At 31.1% G+C, this 18,170-nt stretch overlaps 1 protein-coding gene across 4 annotated transcripts in view; it reads right to left on the bottom strand.

The window, feature by feature from the left end:
- LOC113186242 (cadherin-10) overlaps nt 1–16,555 on the bottom strand; it is a 102,999-nt gene extending 86,444 nt beyond the window's left edge. For all 4 annotated transcript variants that reach the window (XM_026393633.2, XM_026393632.2, XM_077795589.1 and 1 more), the window contains exon 1: nt 16,325–16,555. In XM_026393633.2, the coding sequence (XP_026249418.1) occupies nt 16,325–16,555 (231 nt within the window). The remainder of the gene's footprint in view (nt 1–16,324) is intronic.
- Nucleotides 16,556–18,170: the final 1,615 nt, after the last annotated feature.

Below are 18,170 nucleotides of genomic sequence, written 5' to 3'. Positions count from 1 at the left end.
AGCCAATCACACACACACACACACACAAAAAAAAAAAAAGGCAGAAATGGGGTAAAGGGAGGCATGGGAAAAATGAAGCAACTTTGATTGGGCAAAGGGGAGCGAGGGTGGGGAAGGGGCAGGGGGCAGGAAAGATGGTGGAATGAAACGGACATCATTAACCTACTATGTACATGTAAGACTGCAAATAGGGTGTGGTGCTACATCATGTACAATCAGAGAAATAAAAAGTTGTGCTACAACTGTGTACAATGAGTTAAAAACCATTTTGCTGTTATATATTCCTAGTTAAAATAAATTTTAAAGATATTTTTAATATGGATTTTCAACTGCACATATTGGTTCCCAAACTCTCACATTGCTAAGGATTGAGTAAAATTGGTATTAAAGGGCAAGAAAAAAATCAGCATCATCTTATTTAGAAGAAAATGAATAGTGATGTGAACTGATGGCAGAAGTGTAGGGGATCAGTTTTGGCACAAGAATTTTAGGATAAAATGAATCAAAGAGAAGACTTTATTTGCAGGAAGTTATACATGTATGAGACTGAGAGTTGAGACTCATTCTACATATTGAACAGCCTTAGAAACACCAATTTTAATGAGTGTAAAGAAATAACAGCCAATGTATACAAGTTTCATGTCTGACATCATATTCACATATAAAGAGAAAATTCCTGCATTCTTGCATGTTTCACACAATACCTACCTGTATGTACTACTACCTATATAAGACTTATTTGAATCAATAATGAGGGGGAAAAACAGCTAAGATACTGTAAAATTTACTAGAAGAAGAAAAGAATGGGCAAAAGAACACAATAGAAAGATACACAAATCAATAAGTAAATAAATAAATAAATAACATCAGAAAATTATGAAGAAAATTGGTTTCTTTGAAAAAAAGACTATAAAGAATTTATGCAAAATAATTGATGCAAAAATTGATAGAAGATATTTTACTAAAAAAGACAACAAAGAGAGCTCAGGAAAAAATGTGAAGAGTTAAACAGTTACAAAAACATAAATACCTCAGAACAAATTTTAAAAATACAGTAATTGCTCTGAATATAGTTGATAAAAGAACATTTAAGACCAAAAATATTTGTGAAACATTTAGAAAGATAGACAATTTTTATTCCTTGCATGTATGATTATGTCAACGAACCCAATATTATGTATAACTATAATGAAATAATAAAACATCAAAAACAAAATAATGTAGAAACAAAAGAATGAAGAGTGTTAGCTCCAAGAAGTGAATCAGAAAAATGAAGGAAAAAGCTTAGAAAAGGGAAACAAATAAAGAATTTGACTTCATAAAAATAGTCCAGTGTGTTTAACAAGATATGCAAATGATTAAAATACAACATATAGTGAAAATACGTGTGTAGCTCCTATCAAATTCTTAGAGACAGTCTACGACTTTCAGATATGAGCAAAGAAGTTATTTTGGAAAATAATTATGGTAAAAATTCTGGAACAATATAAAACAATAGATCCATAAAAATAAAAAAGAAGAAATATGAATGAAACCAAATATATAAAAAAGTTCAATATGTCTAGAAATTAGAGAAATGGAAAACTACACTGATATTTTATCTTCTACCAGAATGGCAAGAATACAAATAACACATGTTGGCAAGGATGGGGGCAAATGGTACATTCATACATTGTGATGGGACTGCAAATTTTTTCTACCCCTCTGAAAAGCAATATGAAGATTCCTCAAAAAAAAAAAAAAACAAACAAAAAAAAAAAAAACAGGAATTGAGCCATCGTTTGACCCATTTATCCCACTCTCCAGCATCTATCCCAAAGGACTTAAAATCAGCATACTACTGTGACACAGCCACATTAATGTTTATAGCAGTACAATTCACAATAGCTAAGCTATGGAACCAACCTTTATGCCCATCAACAGAAGAATAGATAAAGATCTTGTGGTATATATTCACAATGGAATATAATTCAGCCATAAAGAAGAATGAGATTATGGAATTTGCCAGTAAATAACTTGAATGGGAAACTCTCATGTTATGTGAAATAAGCCAATCCCAAAAAACTAAAGGTCAAATATTTTTGCATACATGTGGAAGCTAAACCACAATAAAGGGAAGGAGGAGAAGAGAGTTTCAGTTGATTAGACAAAGGAGAATGAAAGGAATGGAGGGGGAATAGGAATAGGAAAGACAATAGAATAGATCTAACATAATTTCGTTATCACACCAACCCACAAGAAGGGGGTCCTAATTAGAATTAGATATTTTCTATGATTGTATAATTTTGGCAAAATGGATCATACTGTCATGTATAACTGAAAAGAATTAATAAAAAAGGAGGTTGATAAAATGTTCAATTATTAAACAATTAAAAACAGATAATTAACCTATATAAATTAAATAAAGGCAGAAAAATAAAGGAAAGATGATGCATAAGTAACCACATGTAAAGTAACAATATTGCTCCTACGAAGCTATGGCCACAGTCTGGCTCTCAATAGTTCTAGAAGATTTAAACATGTAAGTTAAATAGAAAACCTTAAGGCTAACGCTTAAAAGCAGTAGAAAAAAATAAAAATTTTAAAAAAGGCAAGTGGTAAAGTGGTTTTCAATATGAGAAGCAGACCATCCGCTAATTTTTCAAAAACAAGAATCCAATAATACCAAAAGAGAGAGAAATATCTGTCATTCTCAAATTCTATACCCACAAAAATCAATATTTTCACATGAAGTCCAAGATCTCTTCAAATTCAGTATTACCATTAATAGCAAATATACTAAAGAAAATTCTTATTTTCTAACAAATACAAGTGATTTCCTACTGAATATGAGATGTAAGAAGCAATCTTGATGAGAATAAAAAAAACGTGTGATTTTAAACAGATGAGGAACACGCACAAGACAATGAGAATTGCAATAATGTGATCTGTGTCACATTAACAGCAGCATCTGTATAACACTAAAGCTGGATTAAAGTTGGATATTGATAAACTAATTTTGTACAATGTTTTTTTGTAAGTTAAACTATAAATAGCCAATAGAAGCTAAACTCATTTTGGCTAACATAAGTTAGTGAATGGGTAGCATAGAAAACTAAGTGAAAAAAAATCTTCAATTTAAAAGAGAATTTGTTTTTTAACCTCTTTGTTTGAGTTGGGTAATTTCTATTGCTTTATCTTCACCTTCCTTATTCTTTATTTCTGCAATATCTAACCTAATCATAAATATAACTTCTGTATCTTCCATTATATACATTTTACTTTACAACTAAAAAGGATTGAATTATGTACCTTTTGTATATTCAATGGCCCCAATTATTATTTTATTAGAAGGAACACATGCATTGTAAGTATTTTCATATCCTTGCTAATTATAACATGTTTAATTTCTGGGTTAATTTCAATTGATTGGCTTATCTGTTTATTAGTGTTCACTTTCCTGCTTATTTGCACAACTTATAATTTTATCATTCATTACACAGAAGAATTCATTTTGTGATTCTGTTTATTTTTAATAAACTTTATTCTGGATCTGTTTGTGTTTTGAATATTATTTTTTAAGATTTTTGTTTTTTTCTAAATGAAGAATTGTGATAATTCTTAGGTTAATTGTTTCTACTTGAGTCAAGGTAGTCGTTTTTAATCAATAACACATAGTTCCTTTATTTTTATTTTTTCCCTGTCTGGTTAATAAGAACGTTGCTATTCTCAGCTCCCTGTGAACAGGGGACAGTGTTTTCTTCTAATGTCTGTATGTGGTTCTTCCCCTAGCCTCAGGTAGTTTTCACACATGATGAATAATTGAGGGGTGTGCTATCAATATTTATGGAGTTCTCTCACTCTATAGCTTTCTCATCTCTGGTACTCTGTCCTGAGTTATTGAGGCATGTGATCATGGGCCAATTCAGTTTTCCTGGAATCTCAAAACTTGGTCATTAGCATTAGGGTCAGCCCGGGTTCTTCTATTTCACTTGTGTCTCAAGGCAGTGAGCTGAGAAAAATAGAGTTTTTATTCTAATTTGCTTCCTATCTCTTAGGAAACACTGCTTTTATTGCCCAAAGGGAAGACATGTAAAATTTTCAAGTTTTACTTGATGCATATTGTGATAAAATGTTTTAAAACTTTGATTTTTCTATTCATTTATAAAAGATAGGTAAAGAGTTTTAAAGCTTTGACAAACACATCTGAAAGTAGTAGAACTATTGAGGTCATTTTGATTAGTTTAATCTAGCCCCAATATTTTTAAGGGCTTCACACTATCATACAGAAAGAGGAATTTCCATAAAGTAATTTCCAAAGAAGGCACTAAACAGGTTCATTCTTTTTTTCTTTTTTCTTTATTTGTAAAGATGGAGATAAGAAATAGTAAATACTTTAGTTTGTAGGACCACTTTTAACCTTTACATCATGTTCTTTTCCTTTATTTCTTTGTTAAACCTAGCTTTAAAAAATGCAAAAAATCATTGGGCATGGTAGTACACACCTGTAATCTAAGCTGCTTGATTGGCTGAAACAGGAGGATCACAAGTTCAAAGCCAGCCTCAGCAATGGGGAGGCACTCAGCAACTCAGTGAGATCCTGTCTCTAATAAAATACAAAATTGTGCTGGGGATGTGGCTTGCTGGTTGAGTGCCCCTGAGTTCAATCCCCGGCACCAAAAAAAAAAAAAAAAAAAAAAAAAATGATTCTTAGATCACAGGCCTTCTGTATCTAGCCACTACCCACAGCATACCAAATCCTGCACACACATACACACACACACACACACAAAAAAAAAAAATTACTAGCATGGTTACAACCAAGTTCAGTTACTTTAACAGACAATAGAAAAAAAGAAAAGAAAAAAAGCAGCAAAAGCAAACAGGGAAAAAAGAACAAGATGATAGGCTTAAGTCCAAACTAACCCATAGATTAAATGAAAAATAGCTCATGTATATGAGTTAGGGATTAATTATGAGTTAGTATACTAATTATTACAGAAGAGCTTCTCTTCAAGTGAATTTTTCATAGTCATTCAAACCTTTCTGAGACCAGGAGGTCGACTTTGCCCTCCAAATGTCTCCTGAATCCTCATCTACAATTTTAGTCTATTGCCTTCAATATTTTATGAATTAAGATATTTAACTCTCAAAAGAACTTAATGATGACAGGATTCTATTTATATTTTCAAATGTTTTTGAGATTTTTGTCAAAATACAAGTTTTAAAATTTATTCTACACCCTCAGCTTCTGATGCATCATAGGTGATCAAAGAATTACTGAATAACTATAAATAAATTAATGTAAATGAACAAACCTGAACATTTATTTGATTCACTTAGTGTAAAGAATACATACTTTTAATTTTCTATCTGTTGTTTCCAGTAGTAGAGATTCCTTTCTAATAATATTCCCATAAGCTTTTATGGTGTGTATATTTACCTTAAGATCTATGCAAGCTTTATTTTGCAAGTCATCTTGATTATTTAAATATTATCCTATTGTTGGAAGTTTGAACATGTTTCATTTTATTTTTTTATAACTAGCATTTCTGTAAAACATTCTTTTTCTTTTAGGGTTAATAACATCTATATTTTTCAATGTGGAATTATGAGATTAAAATATATAAACCTATCTAATTGTTTCACTGTGTCTGAAAATATTGATTCCTGATGTTTTTAATCAAATCATAAAACTATTTGTCATGAGTCAGTTTCTAACTCCCCAACAATAACTTTTTACTTATTTTTTGTAACTCTAATTATTGTTTTGAGTGATTTTTCTGTGATGACTTGCCATCAGAATTTCCTCAATTGTATCATTGTTAATTGAAATTTGATCTCCTAGATTGTTATCCAGTAGTTACAAAGCAATTAAATGAGGCTGACTTTTCCATACTGAGTTTTCCTGATATTTATTACATTGAAATCTCCTGATACCCTACATTATCTTTCAGTATTTAATTTATTAGGTATTTAAATGTTTGCTTCAACTCAGAACTATGTGCTTTCTGCATTACAACATAAGATCACTTGAATTCTGGAAAGTTAAACTTCCTCACATCTTTCTATTTAAAATGTCTTCCTTGTGAAATGTCTTATTCCAGCACTTAGCTGGCAAATATGCAAGATAGTTCCAGAAAGTAAGAAAGTGCTCAGGGAATAAAATGATTGGCTAGACTTCCGATGGTCAAATTTGGATCAATTTAAGCAATAAAGTAAGTCACGGAGTTTATATTACAATCAAAAGCAAAAACAACAACAACAAATAATGAGTAACTAAATCAATGAATAGGGTAGAAAATAAAATTCTCCTCTACAGGAAACTTTAAAATAACATTGTAAATCTACCCTTAACGGAGTTGGAGAATAACCGCCAGTGCATTCCTTATTTGCTATGATCAGTGACTGGGAAAGCAGTGTTTCATTGGAAACTTTACCAGAATTGAAAGTTAACATCATCAGTAATAAGTAATGCTGAAGTATGTGCCCAACGCATGATATGTCAACAATGGCACTTCACCTCTGGGTCAGCCACCAAAAAGCCCACAACCATACTGTATACATGAGAAAAAAAATCAGAAAAAAAAATTCAGACACATGCTGCAAAATATTTCGTGTGTATATCTCAAAAATATCAAAGTAATCAAAACCAAAGAAATCTGTAAAGCTTCCTGAGCTCAAAGAAGTCTAAGGATGCATGAGAACTAATGGCATTGTGGGGTCCTGGTTGGATCCTAGAAGTGAAAAAGGTTAAGAGAAGATATGGACTCTGAGCAATGAATGTATAGAACCGAGTTAATAAAGCATATATAGTGGGTCATTACTTATGACAAATGCACTAAGGTAATTAACATGTTAATGATATGGGAAACTGAGTGAGTGTTTTACAGACGCTTTTTGTATCACTACAACAAGTGTTATACTAAAATAAACATTTTAAAAAATAAAATGATTCATATCACTTTGGGATTCTTTTATGAGACATAATTATACTTTTTCCAATTAAAATTTAATAAACATTTAAAGTGCTGTTTACTACAAGGAAGAAAAATATTTAGTTATCCTTATCATCATTAGAGAAAATAAATCAATGGTTCAAATTTCCCTACAATAAAATTGTGGTGCCATAGGGTATCTTTTCTGAATTCTGTCCAACATTCATGAAAAAAAAAATCCATTTTGTGCAAACTATTTAACAGACTAGGAAATGTGGTATTACTGCTTACCTCTTTCATGTCACAAGTAGAAAGTTCATATCTAAATCCAACAGGAAAATTTTAGAAAATTTAGTGTACAGGGTCACATCTTACCTAAATGCTTACTTGGGAACCTTAGCCTTACATGATCAGTAATAAGTAATGCTAAAGCCTGAGCCCATGGCATCATATGATGTGTTGACATCAACATTTCACCTCTGTAGTCTTCCCTGTGAAAACCCAAAACCATACTCTGTGTAAAAAAAAATATATATATCAGAAAAGTCCAAATTGAGAGATAAGTCAAAGCATTACAAAAAAAAAGAAAACAATAAGATAAAAAAGTTAAATATTTAAAAATATACAAAGTAAATGGATTAAAATATACAAAAAATTAACAATGTGGACTTTTCCAGAACTTCAAAGTTTAGTTCAGACAAGAAAAAATAAAGTATCTCTCAAATTAATTTAAAAAAGGGAGAAATAAACAGTATTCAATGGGAACATAAGTATATTGGGAAATATTTCATACTTCTTTATGAATAAAAAAGCATTAGGTATTAGAATTAAAAGTTCTTTATTCTGAAAAAGAAATTATTTAAAATAGTCTTAGGAAACTTTGGAATTAATGCTAAAATATTAAACATTTTCTCTGAAATAAAGAAAAATAAGAATTCTTCCCATCATATAGTCTTTGGATTATTGTACTGCAGTTTTTAATCAATGAGGAAAGACAAAAAACAAAAAGGGTTTTCTCTTGATTGCTTTAATACTGCTTCCCACCTTCTTCAGTACTGCTGAATATACGGGCTTATCTCAGGCAAGATACTCAGAAGTTTGCCACATGTGTTTCTCCAATTTATCCTTCTGCATTCCCATTTAAATGCACTGCAGTAAGAATTCTGCACATATTGAATCACTGAAATTTTTGTGCCCTCCTACTAGAGAATTTAATGATTCTAGCTGATATTTGATATCTTCTTTAGGGTTTTCTTTCTATAAAATAATGTCATCAGTGAGCAGACAAAACTTCATTCTTCCTAGTCTATTTAAATGTCTTTTATTCACTTTTCGTTTTTAATGATTGTTGCTAGAACTTCCAGTACCATGTGGAATAGAATTTATGAGCATCTTTGACTTGTTCCTGATTTTAGATGAAAAACTTGCAACTTTTCTCCAGTGTGATGCTAACCATGGAATTTTCATATATGATCCTTAGTGTGTTGATATCATTCTTTCTATGCCACATTTATTGAGAGATTTTAATAATGAAATGATGTTGAATTTTGTCAAATGCTTACTATGCGTCTACTTAAATGATTATATATTTTTGTTTTTTTTATTTCTATGAATATAGTGTACCTCATTTATTGATTTTCATATGTTGACCCCTCCTTTCATCTAAAAGGTAAAACTAATTTGATCATGGTGAATTATAATTTCTGTATTGTTCAGTTGGTTTGTGAGTATTTTGTCTAGGATTTTAGTATCTATGTTCTTCAAAAATACCGAATTTCCTATAAGTTCCTTTCTTTCTATTTTTTTTTTTTTTTTGTAGTATCTATCTGGATTTGTTAGTATGGTAATACTGGCTTCATAACTGAGTTTGGAAATATTTGTTCCACATCAATTTTTCAAATGATTTGGAAAGGACTGGCATTAGTTCTTTAGATGGGGATTTCCACTGTGAATCCATCTGATACTAGACTTTATTTGATGATATTTTTATGGATTTAATTTTATTATTCCCTACTTGTCAGTTCAGATTTTGTTCTTCTTGATTCAACTTTACAATGCCATCCATTTCTATGAAATATTTCTAGTTTTCCAATTTGTCATAGAATAAATACTCAGTGATTTTTTGACCCTTTTGTATTTCTGTGTTTATAATTACTTCACTTTTTGTCTATGACTTATTTATTTGATTCTTCTCCCTTATTTATTCAGGCTAAAAAGTTGTCTATTTTGTTTATCATTTCAAGGAGACAACTCTTGATTTTCCTCAGAGTTTCTATTGTTTTCTTAATTTATTTTTTTCTCTGATCTTTTTTAAAATTTTATTCCCTCTATTGATTTTTGGTATGGTTTGTTCTTATTTTTCCAAATCATTGAGTTGTAATGATGTTATTTGAGTTTTTCTTCTTTTTGATGTAAGCATTTATTGCTATAAACTGCTCTCTTTGAACTATTATTGCCTTACAAAACTTTTGATATATTGTGTGTTGATTTTCATTAACTTCAAAACATTTTATAATTTAACTTTTGATATTTTGTTGAGTCAATAGGTTGTTCAAGAACATATTGTTTCCATGCATTTGCAATTTTTCTAAAATTTCTACTTTTATTACTTTCTAGACTAATTCCATTATAGCTAGAAAAAATACTGGATATGATTACAACCATCTTTTTTATTGAGAGAGTTTTTTATTTTATTTTTCAGTTTTTGGTGGACACAACATCTTTATTTTTTATTTTTTATGTAGTGCTGAGGATCGAACCCAGCACCCCGCACATGCCAGGTGATCGCATTACCACATGAGTCACATCCCCAGCCCAATTACAACCATCTTAACTTTGTTAAGCTTTGTTCCTTATCCAACTTGATCTATCCTAGAGAATGCTTCATTTGTGCTTAGAAGAATGGGTATTCTGCTAGTATTGGATAAAATGTGTAATATGCCTATTAGGTTCATTTCATCTAAAATGTTTTTCAAGCCTCCTATTTCCCAATTGATTTTGTGCCTGAATGATTTTATTTTTCACATTTCACATCTGACATTTCATATTCTGTTTGAAAGTGATGACAATTATTTTAAATGAAATAAGGTAAAATGTTTTACATAAACCAAACTTCAAGGTCAATTTCTTAGAATGTCACTAAGACACAATAAAACTTCTGTATAGGATAATGTGTACAGTAAATATGTAAAATGGTTAAAGTAGTCTTTCGGAATGACTTAAAAGTTAAAATGAATCTCCATGTCTTCTCTATGTGTTTACAAATCTTAATTGCACATACTTTTTGATATAATTTTTAATCTTCAAAATAATTATGGAGGCTTTCAAGCTCTGCCAAGTATATCTGGAGTGCTTCTCAAGATCATCTTGAATAATTACTTCTTTTTTACAACATTATAGTGAGATTTGTGAATGCAAGCATGCTTCCTCTATATAATTTCTGGTTAAAATATTATTTAAATTATATATATATATATATATATATATATATATATATATATATATATATGAAGCCAGATTTAAAGTTAGGTAGTCAGTGTAGTTAGGTAAATCGGGTCTAACATCGAGTGAAATCTAAAATGGAGGCCATGCTGGGAATGACTCAGGGAAAACAGGACAATTCATGGAATGTTAATGAAGTTCCGAAAAGGCCCTAGGCCAAAGTCCACCTGGAAGAAGTATTAACCAACAGCCCCAACAGATCTGGAGATAGCCCATCCCAGAGAAGTGATAATCCCATCCCAAAAAGTGATAATTATGTCCACCTGTGTCCCATCCCTCGGGCCCTCCAACCTACATTCCATCACCAAACCTATAAAAAGGGGAACACATTGCCCACTAACTGGATTCCACCTTCTGGGTCCCCTTCTTCCTCCGGGAGAAGTCTTTTCTTCTGTCCTTTAATAAATTTCTAATTTCTACTCTGACCTTGCCTTGGCGTGCTTCTTTGGTGTTATTCTTCAACATCGGGGAAGCAAGAACTCGTCACCGGTCAACAGCGGTAATATATATATATATATATATATATATATATATATATATACATATATATATATATATATATATATATATATTAGTGACTTAAGAACCAATAGGTGGCTTGCTTGGAAAACATTATTGGATTCTGCAGGGCATCCTCTTAAAATGCTTTTACATATAAGGGAAACAATGTCTCTTTTTATCCAAATGCCCACTCATTAGGAAGAAATGTATCACTTAATTTAAAAGAGTCTTTGTCAATGATACCACATAATGATTTCTTCCAGAGCTTTTTTTCACTAACATTTCCTACTCCATTTACCTTTTTTAGATTCTATTTATTTTGTATCTGTATTTGTTACTGTTCAAATAGAAAATAAATGTATCCCAGGAACCCCCACCTTCCATTCCTAGCCTATCAATAGTTTATAATTAGTAATCATTTTATTTTTATATAGGTTTGATTTCAGTAATTAAAAAGTAGTTTTTACTCTTCAAACTACCATATATTATGAAGTTTTTTAAATTGCCCATTTTAGACATGCTTCACTTTGACTTCTAACCACTCCTTTCAGAGTTGACCATGATTATGCCCATATAATTAAAAGTAACATGGAAACAGGAACACAGTCCAATATAGTGAACATCATTGATATTTCTGAACACAGTAGTGTTTAAAATGAGTTTGTCTTTCATGTATCACCTGTAAGGTTTCTGGGAGAAAAAAAAAAAAAAGAGTTTCTGAGAGACACTTCCTTTAGAAATTCTGAGTGACCGTTTCATTATGAAGCTTTATGCATGAACAACTCTTTCTAAGAACAAAAGATAAATATAAAAGCAGGTTCTTTGACTGTCTAGTCTTAACATTTAATAACAGTGATTTATGAAACACAAATTCCAAAACTGTGTTATTTCAATTTTAGTTTTCAGTATTGCAAAAATGAAACATGGTGATATTTCCTAACTATTGTTTTGTTCTTGGCCATACCTGAGACAAAAAGAAAAAAGCCTCATAATTTCCTCACACCCTTAAATATTATTTGTAATAATATATAAGATAGTGAGCAGAGAATTTTAATTTTTATTGCCATATGCTTAACAACAAAGTAGCACCTGGAAGGCCTTCTAGATATTTATTGACATAATGAATAATTACTTCATTCATAGTGGTATTTGGTGCCCACAATTCTACAGCGAGGGATGACTGGCAGGTTGGTGCCACTACAAGCCTTAAGACAGGAGTTCAGGTCTTGGTAGAAGTAGAAGCTGGGGAAAACAAGTATGACTGGCAACTCTCAAGGGAAAATATATGATTGTAATTAAAATAGATTCAGAAGTAAGAACTCGTGAAGAATTTAAAATTAAGATTGAAGCATTTAAGAAAAGAAAAGGAAAAAACCCTCTAGCAAACTCTAGAAAGGTGTTTTTCAATCTTGGCACTACTGACATTGACAACTGTAAACTCCTTGGAGGATCAGTTCTATGCATTGTGAATGGTTAGTAGTAGTCCTGGCCATTGACAGCAAGACCTAAGAATCACAAGCCAAGTTGTAAAACCCTAAAATGCTTCCATACACATGTAAATGCCCCAGGGGAGGCAAAATCACTCACAGTTAGAACCACTAATCTAGGGTAATTTGAGCTCATCACAGTCATTCAGAAGGTGCAGGCAAATGAGAAAGTTCTGAAAACATGAAGTTGAGAAGAACTGACAAAATACATGACTCATTCCTCTTTGATCATGGGAAAGTTTAGAGTCAGAAAATGTAAACCAAAATAATGAAATGTCAAATGACCAGCAAGAGGTTTGTGCAAACAAAAGCAGCTGTTTCCAAACTGTTACAAATGCATTAGGAGCAGTATTTCTGTTGACTATTCAAGAGGGAGAATGATTGTTCATCTTAGGTTTACAGAGTGTATAAGCAGCAGCAATGCATTAAAGATTTGATGTACCTCATGGTTGGAAGGGAATCTCAGATAAATTATCAGTGGGAATAACAGCTTCAACTATATTCTTAATCTATTAAAATGGAAAGCAGGCATTATCGATCCAGTCTGATAAGGTAACAATGTTTCAGGGCAAAGGGATATGATTTTAAGAAATAGTTGAACATGGTTTCTGTTTTTCAAGAATGCTCAAAAATCGGGACCTAATTCTGTATTTAGAAAAGGATATTAATAACATCTGTTAGTTCAGAATTGCTAGGAGGCTCCTTAATCTTTTATGACTCTGGATACTGTATGATTTTATTATATTAAGAGGATTGAGGGTTATTCTGATTATATAAATGCACAGACAAATATACATGACCATATATATATGCTCACAGTTTTATTTCCTGAAGTGAATTATTTTACTATACTGATTCAGAGACAAATCCACTATTATATTTTTATATTATTAATTTTTGTGGGTTTGGATTTGTCTCTATATCTGATTTTTACGAAAATCTATTTTAACATGCTTTTCATCACTTCAGACTATTATATAAGATACAAAGTTTGTACAGTAAATAATATTAGTAATTTACTTAGAGTTGTCTGTTATTACCAAAATTAAATTAAATTCAAGAATACAAGCTGAGAAATTGGAAATTATGATAAAACAGGACAACTCTTACAGGCAACAAGACTCTGTGACTAGAAACTACATATAAAAAAAATCAAATTGATAAAAAGTTCAAAATTATGTTTCTCAATTCAAATTAGGAAATTTGAAAATAGTTAGAGGTTTGCAATACAAAGGCTACACAGTTTAAAGTATATTTCTTGAAGTTCAACTCTTGAAGACTATGCTTTCAAAGTTGAATAAATTGGACCCAGTACATGAAAACTTCCCCAAAATGCTATCAATTTTTGTATATAGAAAATACCTTAATGGCAGCATTCTTACTAACTCTTTGAAGAAAAAAAGTTTTATGATAGATATTTTTTTTGCTTGGAAATCCATTTGATTGAATGATTTATTAGAATAGCCTTCTTAGTCATTGAAAACTCGGCAAAGAAATGTTTTAAGTTCATCATGTTTGATTTTATTTCTTTAAAAATATATATGCATATTATAGATGAAATACCTTTATTTAATTTATATACTTCTATATGGTCCTGAGGATTGAACCCAGTGCCTCACACACGCTAGGTAAGTGCTCTACCACTGAGCTACAGCCCCAGTCCAACTCTATTTCTTATAACGTAGTAGCTGTGGTGGTGAAATTCAGCCACTGACTTCTCTTTCTCTCTCCCCACCGCCCGATGCTCTCTTTATTTCTTTATCTCTTTTTTAAATAGATATTAAAATACACTTTACATTAGTAATATAATAGTACTTTAAAAAGTGAATGTGCATAAATGTTCACTGGTATAATCATTACTTTCGATTTCATAGATGAGAAAATGAAGACCAAGAGAATGCAATTAAACATTGAAAAAGAAATGTTGGCAGAAAAAAAACATTATATGTGCTAGGTGATCTGTGGCCAACTGTATGATTTTCCTGTGTTTCCCTCAACTTTAACACTATAAGCAAAAATTTTTATCTGATGAATTAAATGCACTCCCAGTTGTTTGAATATTTAAAAAATGTCCTTCCTCTTTGCATTCTTATGCTCATCGCACATTAAGATCACATGCTTATCTTAAAGGAAGTGAAAAGGGGAAATTTCCATGGCTGTAATAAACTTATTATAAATAATATTAGTGAGAATATGTAGGATATTTTAAGTTTTCATATTTCCTGAAGAAAATATATCTTATTCTGAATTTACATTCATCATAAGGCACATTTATTAAATTATTGTAAGTTTAGCATTGCCTTTTTGACATATATAAATGTGTATGCTTCCATTTAAAATAAGATTTTAAATTATATAAGCAATTAATGCAATATAATTAATACAATACTGTAATATAGACACAAATAACAAAATTCCTATTTCACAGACTATGAAATGAATAATCCACAGTAACTTGAAAGTGCTCTACCACTTGAAACATACAGTATAAAATGGACACTGTGGCTGTAATACAGATTCAGAATCTAGTTGTATCTCAGAGGTAAAGCATTTACTAAATTTTTGTTCATCCAGGAGCTCAGTATATAGATTACAGAAAGTAACTACTGTAAATTCTCTATGCCCATCCCATTAAATGATTTTCTGATTTGCTTTCATAGAGCAGAATAGAGAGACTATAATTTGACTGCATATCAAGATGCATATATCTTAAGTGGTTACTCACTTTAATTGTCCTCAGTGATTTAAAATTCTAGACTAGTTTTATCTGCTGAAGAGCCAAGTGGTACCAGATGGCTGAGGGAATTCAATTCAATAAGGCTCAAGTTAATTCAATCAGCTAAGTAGTTATTAAGCTCTATTCTAAGACTACGGACAAAGATATGAAGTATAGTTCTTGATTTTAAAGTATTGACATTCTATGGGAAATGCAAAAAGAAAGAAAACAAGAAGCATCTTGACTCTGTGGAGAGAGTATATAATGTAATAATTTAATTTCTCAACATTTATTAAATCCTCATTAAAAACTAGATGAAGGGAAATAGATGCCAAATGATCCCTATGTCCAGGAAAAACCAAACAAAACTATTTATAGTTTCTATGGGCAAGATTACCATTATCACATCTTTATGTGGTTGATTTCATGTTTTAAAAGTTTTCTATAATGACATCCATAAAAATTACCTTCACTCTGTGCTCTTAAGCATGCAACCATTGGGTCTATGACAAGTCTGTTAATTCTTGCTTTTTGCTAAGATTGCTTAGGTTGCTATTTGTTTTCCTTCTCAATATAACATTTCACCTTTAATATCATCTTTCTTACATTATCGGATGTTTAAGGACTGATATAATTGAATATGATAAAACATATCAATATTTTTTAAATGAATGAAAATATATTTTATCAAAAATAGTGTTACTTAGAAGATAAAAACTTAACAAAGTTTAATACAAGACTTGTGTGCCCCTCTCATATTGTAGTAAGTAAATTGTTTCTACCTGCTGATCTTCTTAGTTGTTTTTCTTTTATACAAATACTCTCAAATTTTGATTTAAGAAAACTAAAGAATACACATGCATATACACACACATATATACACAAACACATATGCATATAGTCATTTAAATGACTATATTAACATATATCTATCATTGTTTTTTAGTTAAAATTTTAAGTGATTTTTTTTTACATCTTGAGTCCATGAGTTGGTGGAAAAAAATTAATTCAATTTAATGAATTCCTACATTTATTAATTTCCTAGTTTTTCAAAATAGAATAGTATTTCATAAATAATGCTTTTGGGATATTTTGGGAATCAAAGTTATACAGATCATCATCTCTACAACCTTTCATTTTCCATACATAGTAAGACTTGTAAAGTATGAAGGTAAATATTTGTCATTTCAGTATGGACTTACCTTGCCTACATATTGATAATCAGATCCTGTATATTCCTCCAGTAAGAAAAACTGATTCCACATCCAACCACGTTTTTGACGATGCAGAATTTTGCCATCACTTCTTGACACTCGTGCACCTAAAATCCTTTGTTGAGGCACAGGAGTCCTTCTGAACGTTATCTCTGGAGAACAGAAATGTGGCAGGCATACGCAGAGTAGAATCAGTCTCAAAAACTGGTGTATTGTCATAGTTCACTTGTTGACAAATCCCAAAGTGGATGAAGAAAAAGTAGTCCTATTTTACTGGATTGGATTTTACTGCATTTCAACTGGTTTCCAACATTTCATTAATATTTGGTACGTTTCCAAAATCTTTAAGCAAACAGATAAAAAAAAAAAGTCAGTTGACAACATCATGACTGTTACTTGTCATTTTAAATTTAAAATTATAAAAATTTATTAAAATATTTAGTGTAACTATTTTTCATAGAATAGTGATTGGTTTGGGAAGCATTGTGTCATAAAATATGCATGGTTTAAGAAAATATAATTATGGGTGTTTTCTTTCAAACAAAGTATGAAGAAGAGACATCATGAAGTTCATTTATCTCTTTTGGTGATTTAATAGTATTTAGAATTTATAATTCCTATAGATTGGAGGTGTATTTTATCTTGTGTATCATTTTTTCCTGAATAAATTTTACTTAAAAGCAGTGATTTAAATAAACTACAGGAATTGTGCATTACTTGTGAAATATAATAATAATACCTAAATATTTTTCAAACAGTGCACAATTTTTTCCAATTTAGTCTAGATGCAAAAGTAAAGGCAAAAACAAGCAAACAAACATATAAACAAAAGAGGATTGCACTGGGTTAAAATATTTCCTCTCTTTTCTTTGGTGTGTGAAACATCTGGGTTTTCCCAGATGCAGAAAAAAAAAAAATCCCACTTCAGAGAATCATTTCTAAAACAATGAATACTAGTGGGTAAGAGTATATAATCAAGTCACAGCTCTACCTGTGCTATGTTTACCCAAACTGTCCAGTTCTAATGGTCCCTACTGCCACCAAGTTTGTCCCAAATTGCATGGCATCTCTGCTGGACTGTGGCAATAGTCTATTCCCCACTCTCCACGTTGTGCCTGTCAATATTTTCACAACAAAATCTCCAAAGTAACCCCATTCAAAAGTAAGTTACACCATTTCACTGCTGTGCACAGAACATTCAACTGGCTTCTCATCTAACTTTGAGTGAAATCTAAAATCTATGCATAGTTACCGCATTCCCTTCATCACTGTCACTCCTCTGACCTGCTTCACTTCAACCCTCCAGCTGCCCTCCTGACCAACTCCTTTCCAGTTACAAGGACCCTCTTCTTCACCCTGCAACAGAGTTCATCGGCTTCTTTCCTCAAGTCTTGTTCCCTGTGCTTGGAATGCCTTTTCCCAAGAAAGCAACTTACATAGGCCCTTTGGTTCCTTCAGGTTTTGTTTTGAAATCTCTTCTGATATTTTACATATCCCAACACATGACATGCATTTTATTTGTTTGTTATGCATAAATTCTGCCAACCAGTTATAATCTCTTTCAGGAAGGATTTTTTTCTCTGTTTTCTTTACTGCTTTAGTAACAATACATACAACAGGATCTTGCACGAAATAGATGCTGAATAAATAGTTTGAATGAATGAATAAATGCCTGCATAAATTGTAAATGGATGCAAACATCTGAATATGATTCATTACCTGCTGTGTGTTGTTATGCCAAAGCATTCATCTATGGAAATGCATATTTTAAATAAAATTCTTAATCCTCATTTATCTTATCATTAGAATATACTTATTAAAAAAAACTTTTTGT

This window comes from Urocitellus parryii, chromosome 1 (genome assembly GCF_045843805.1).
Source record: "Urocitellus parryii isolate mUroPar1 chromosome 1, mUroPar1.hap1, whole genome shotgun sequence".
Taxonomy (NCBI): Eukaryota; Metazoa; Chordata; class Mammalia; order Rodentia; family Sciuridae; genus Urocitellus; species Urocitellus parryii.
The sequence above is the reverse complement of the archived record's forward strand: the minus strand, read 5'-3'. Positions and strand labels throughout refer to the sequence as shown.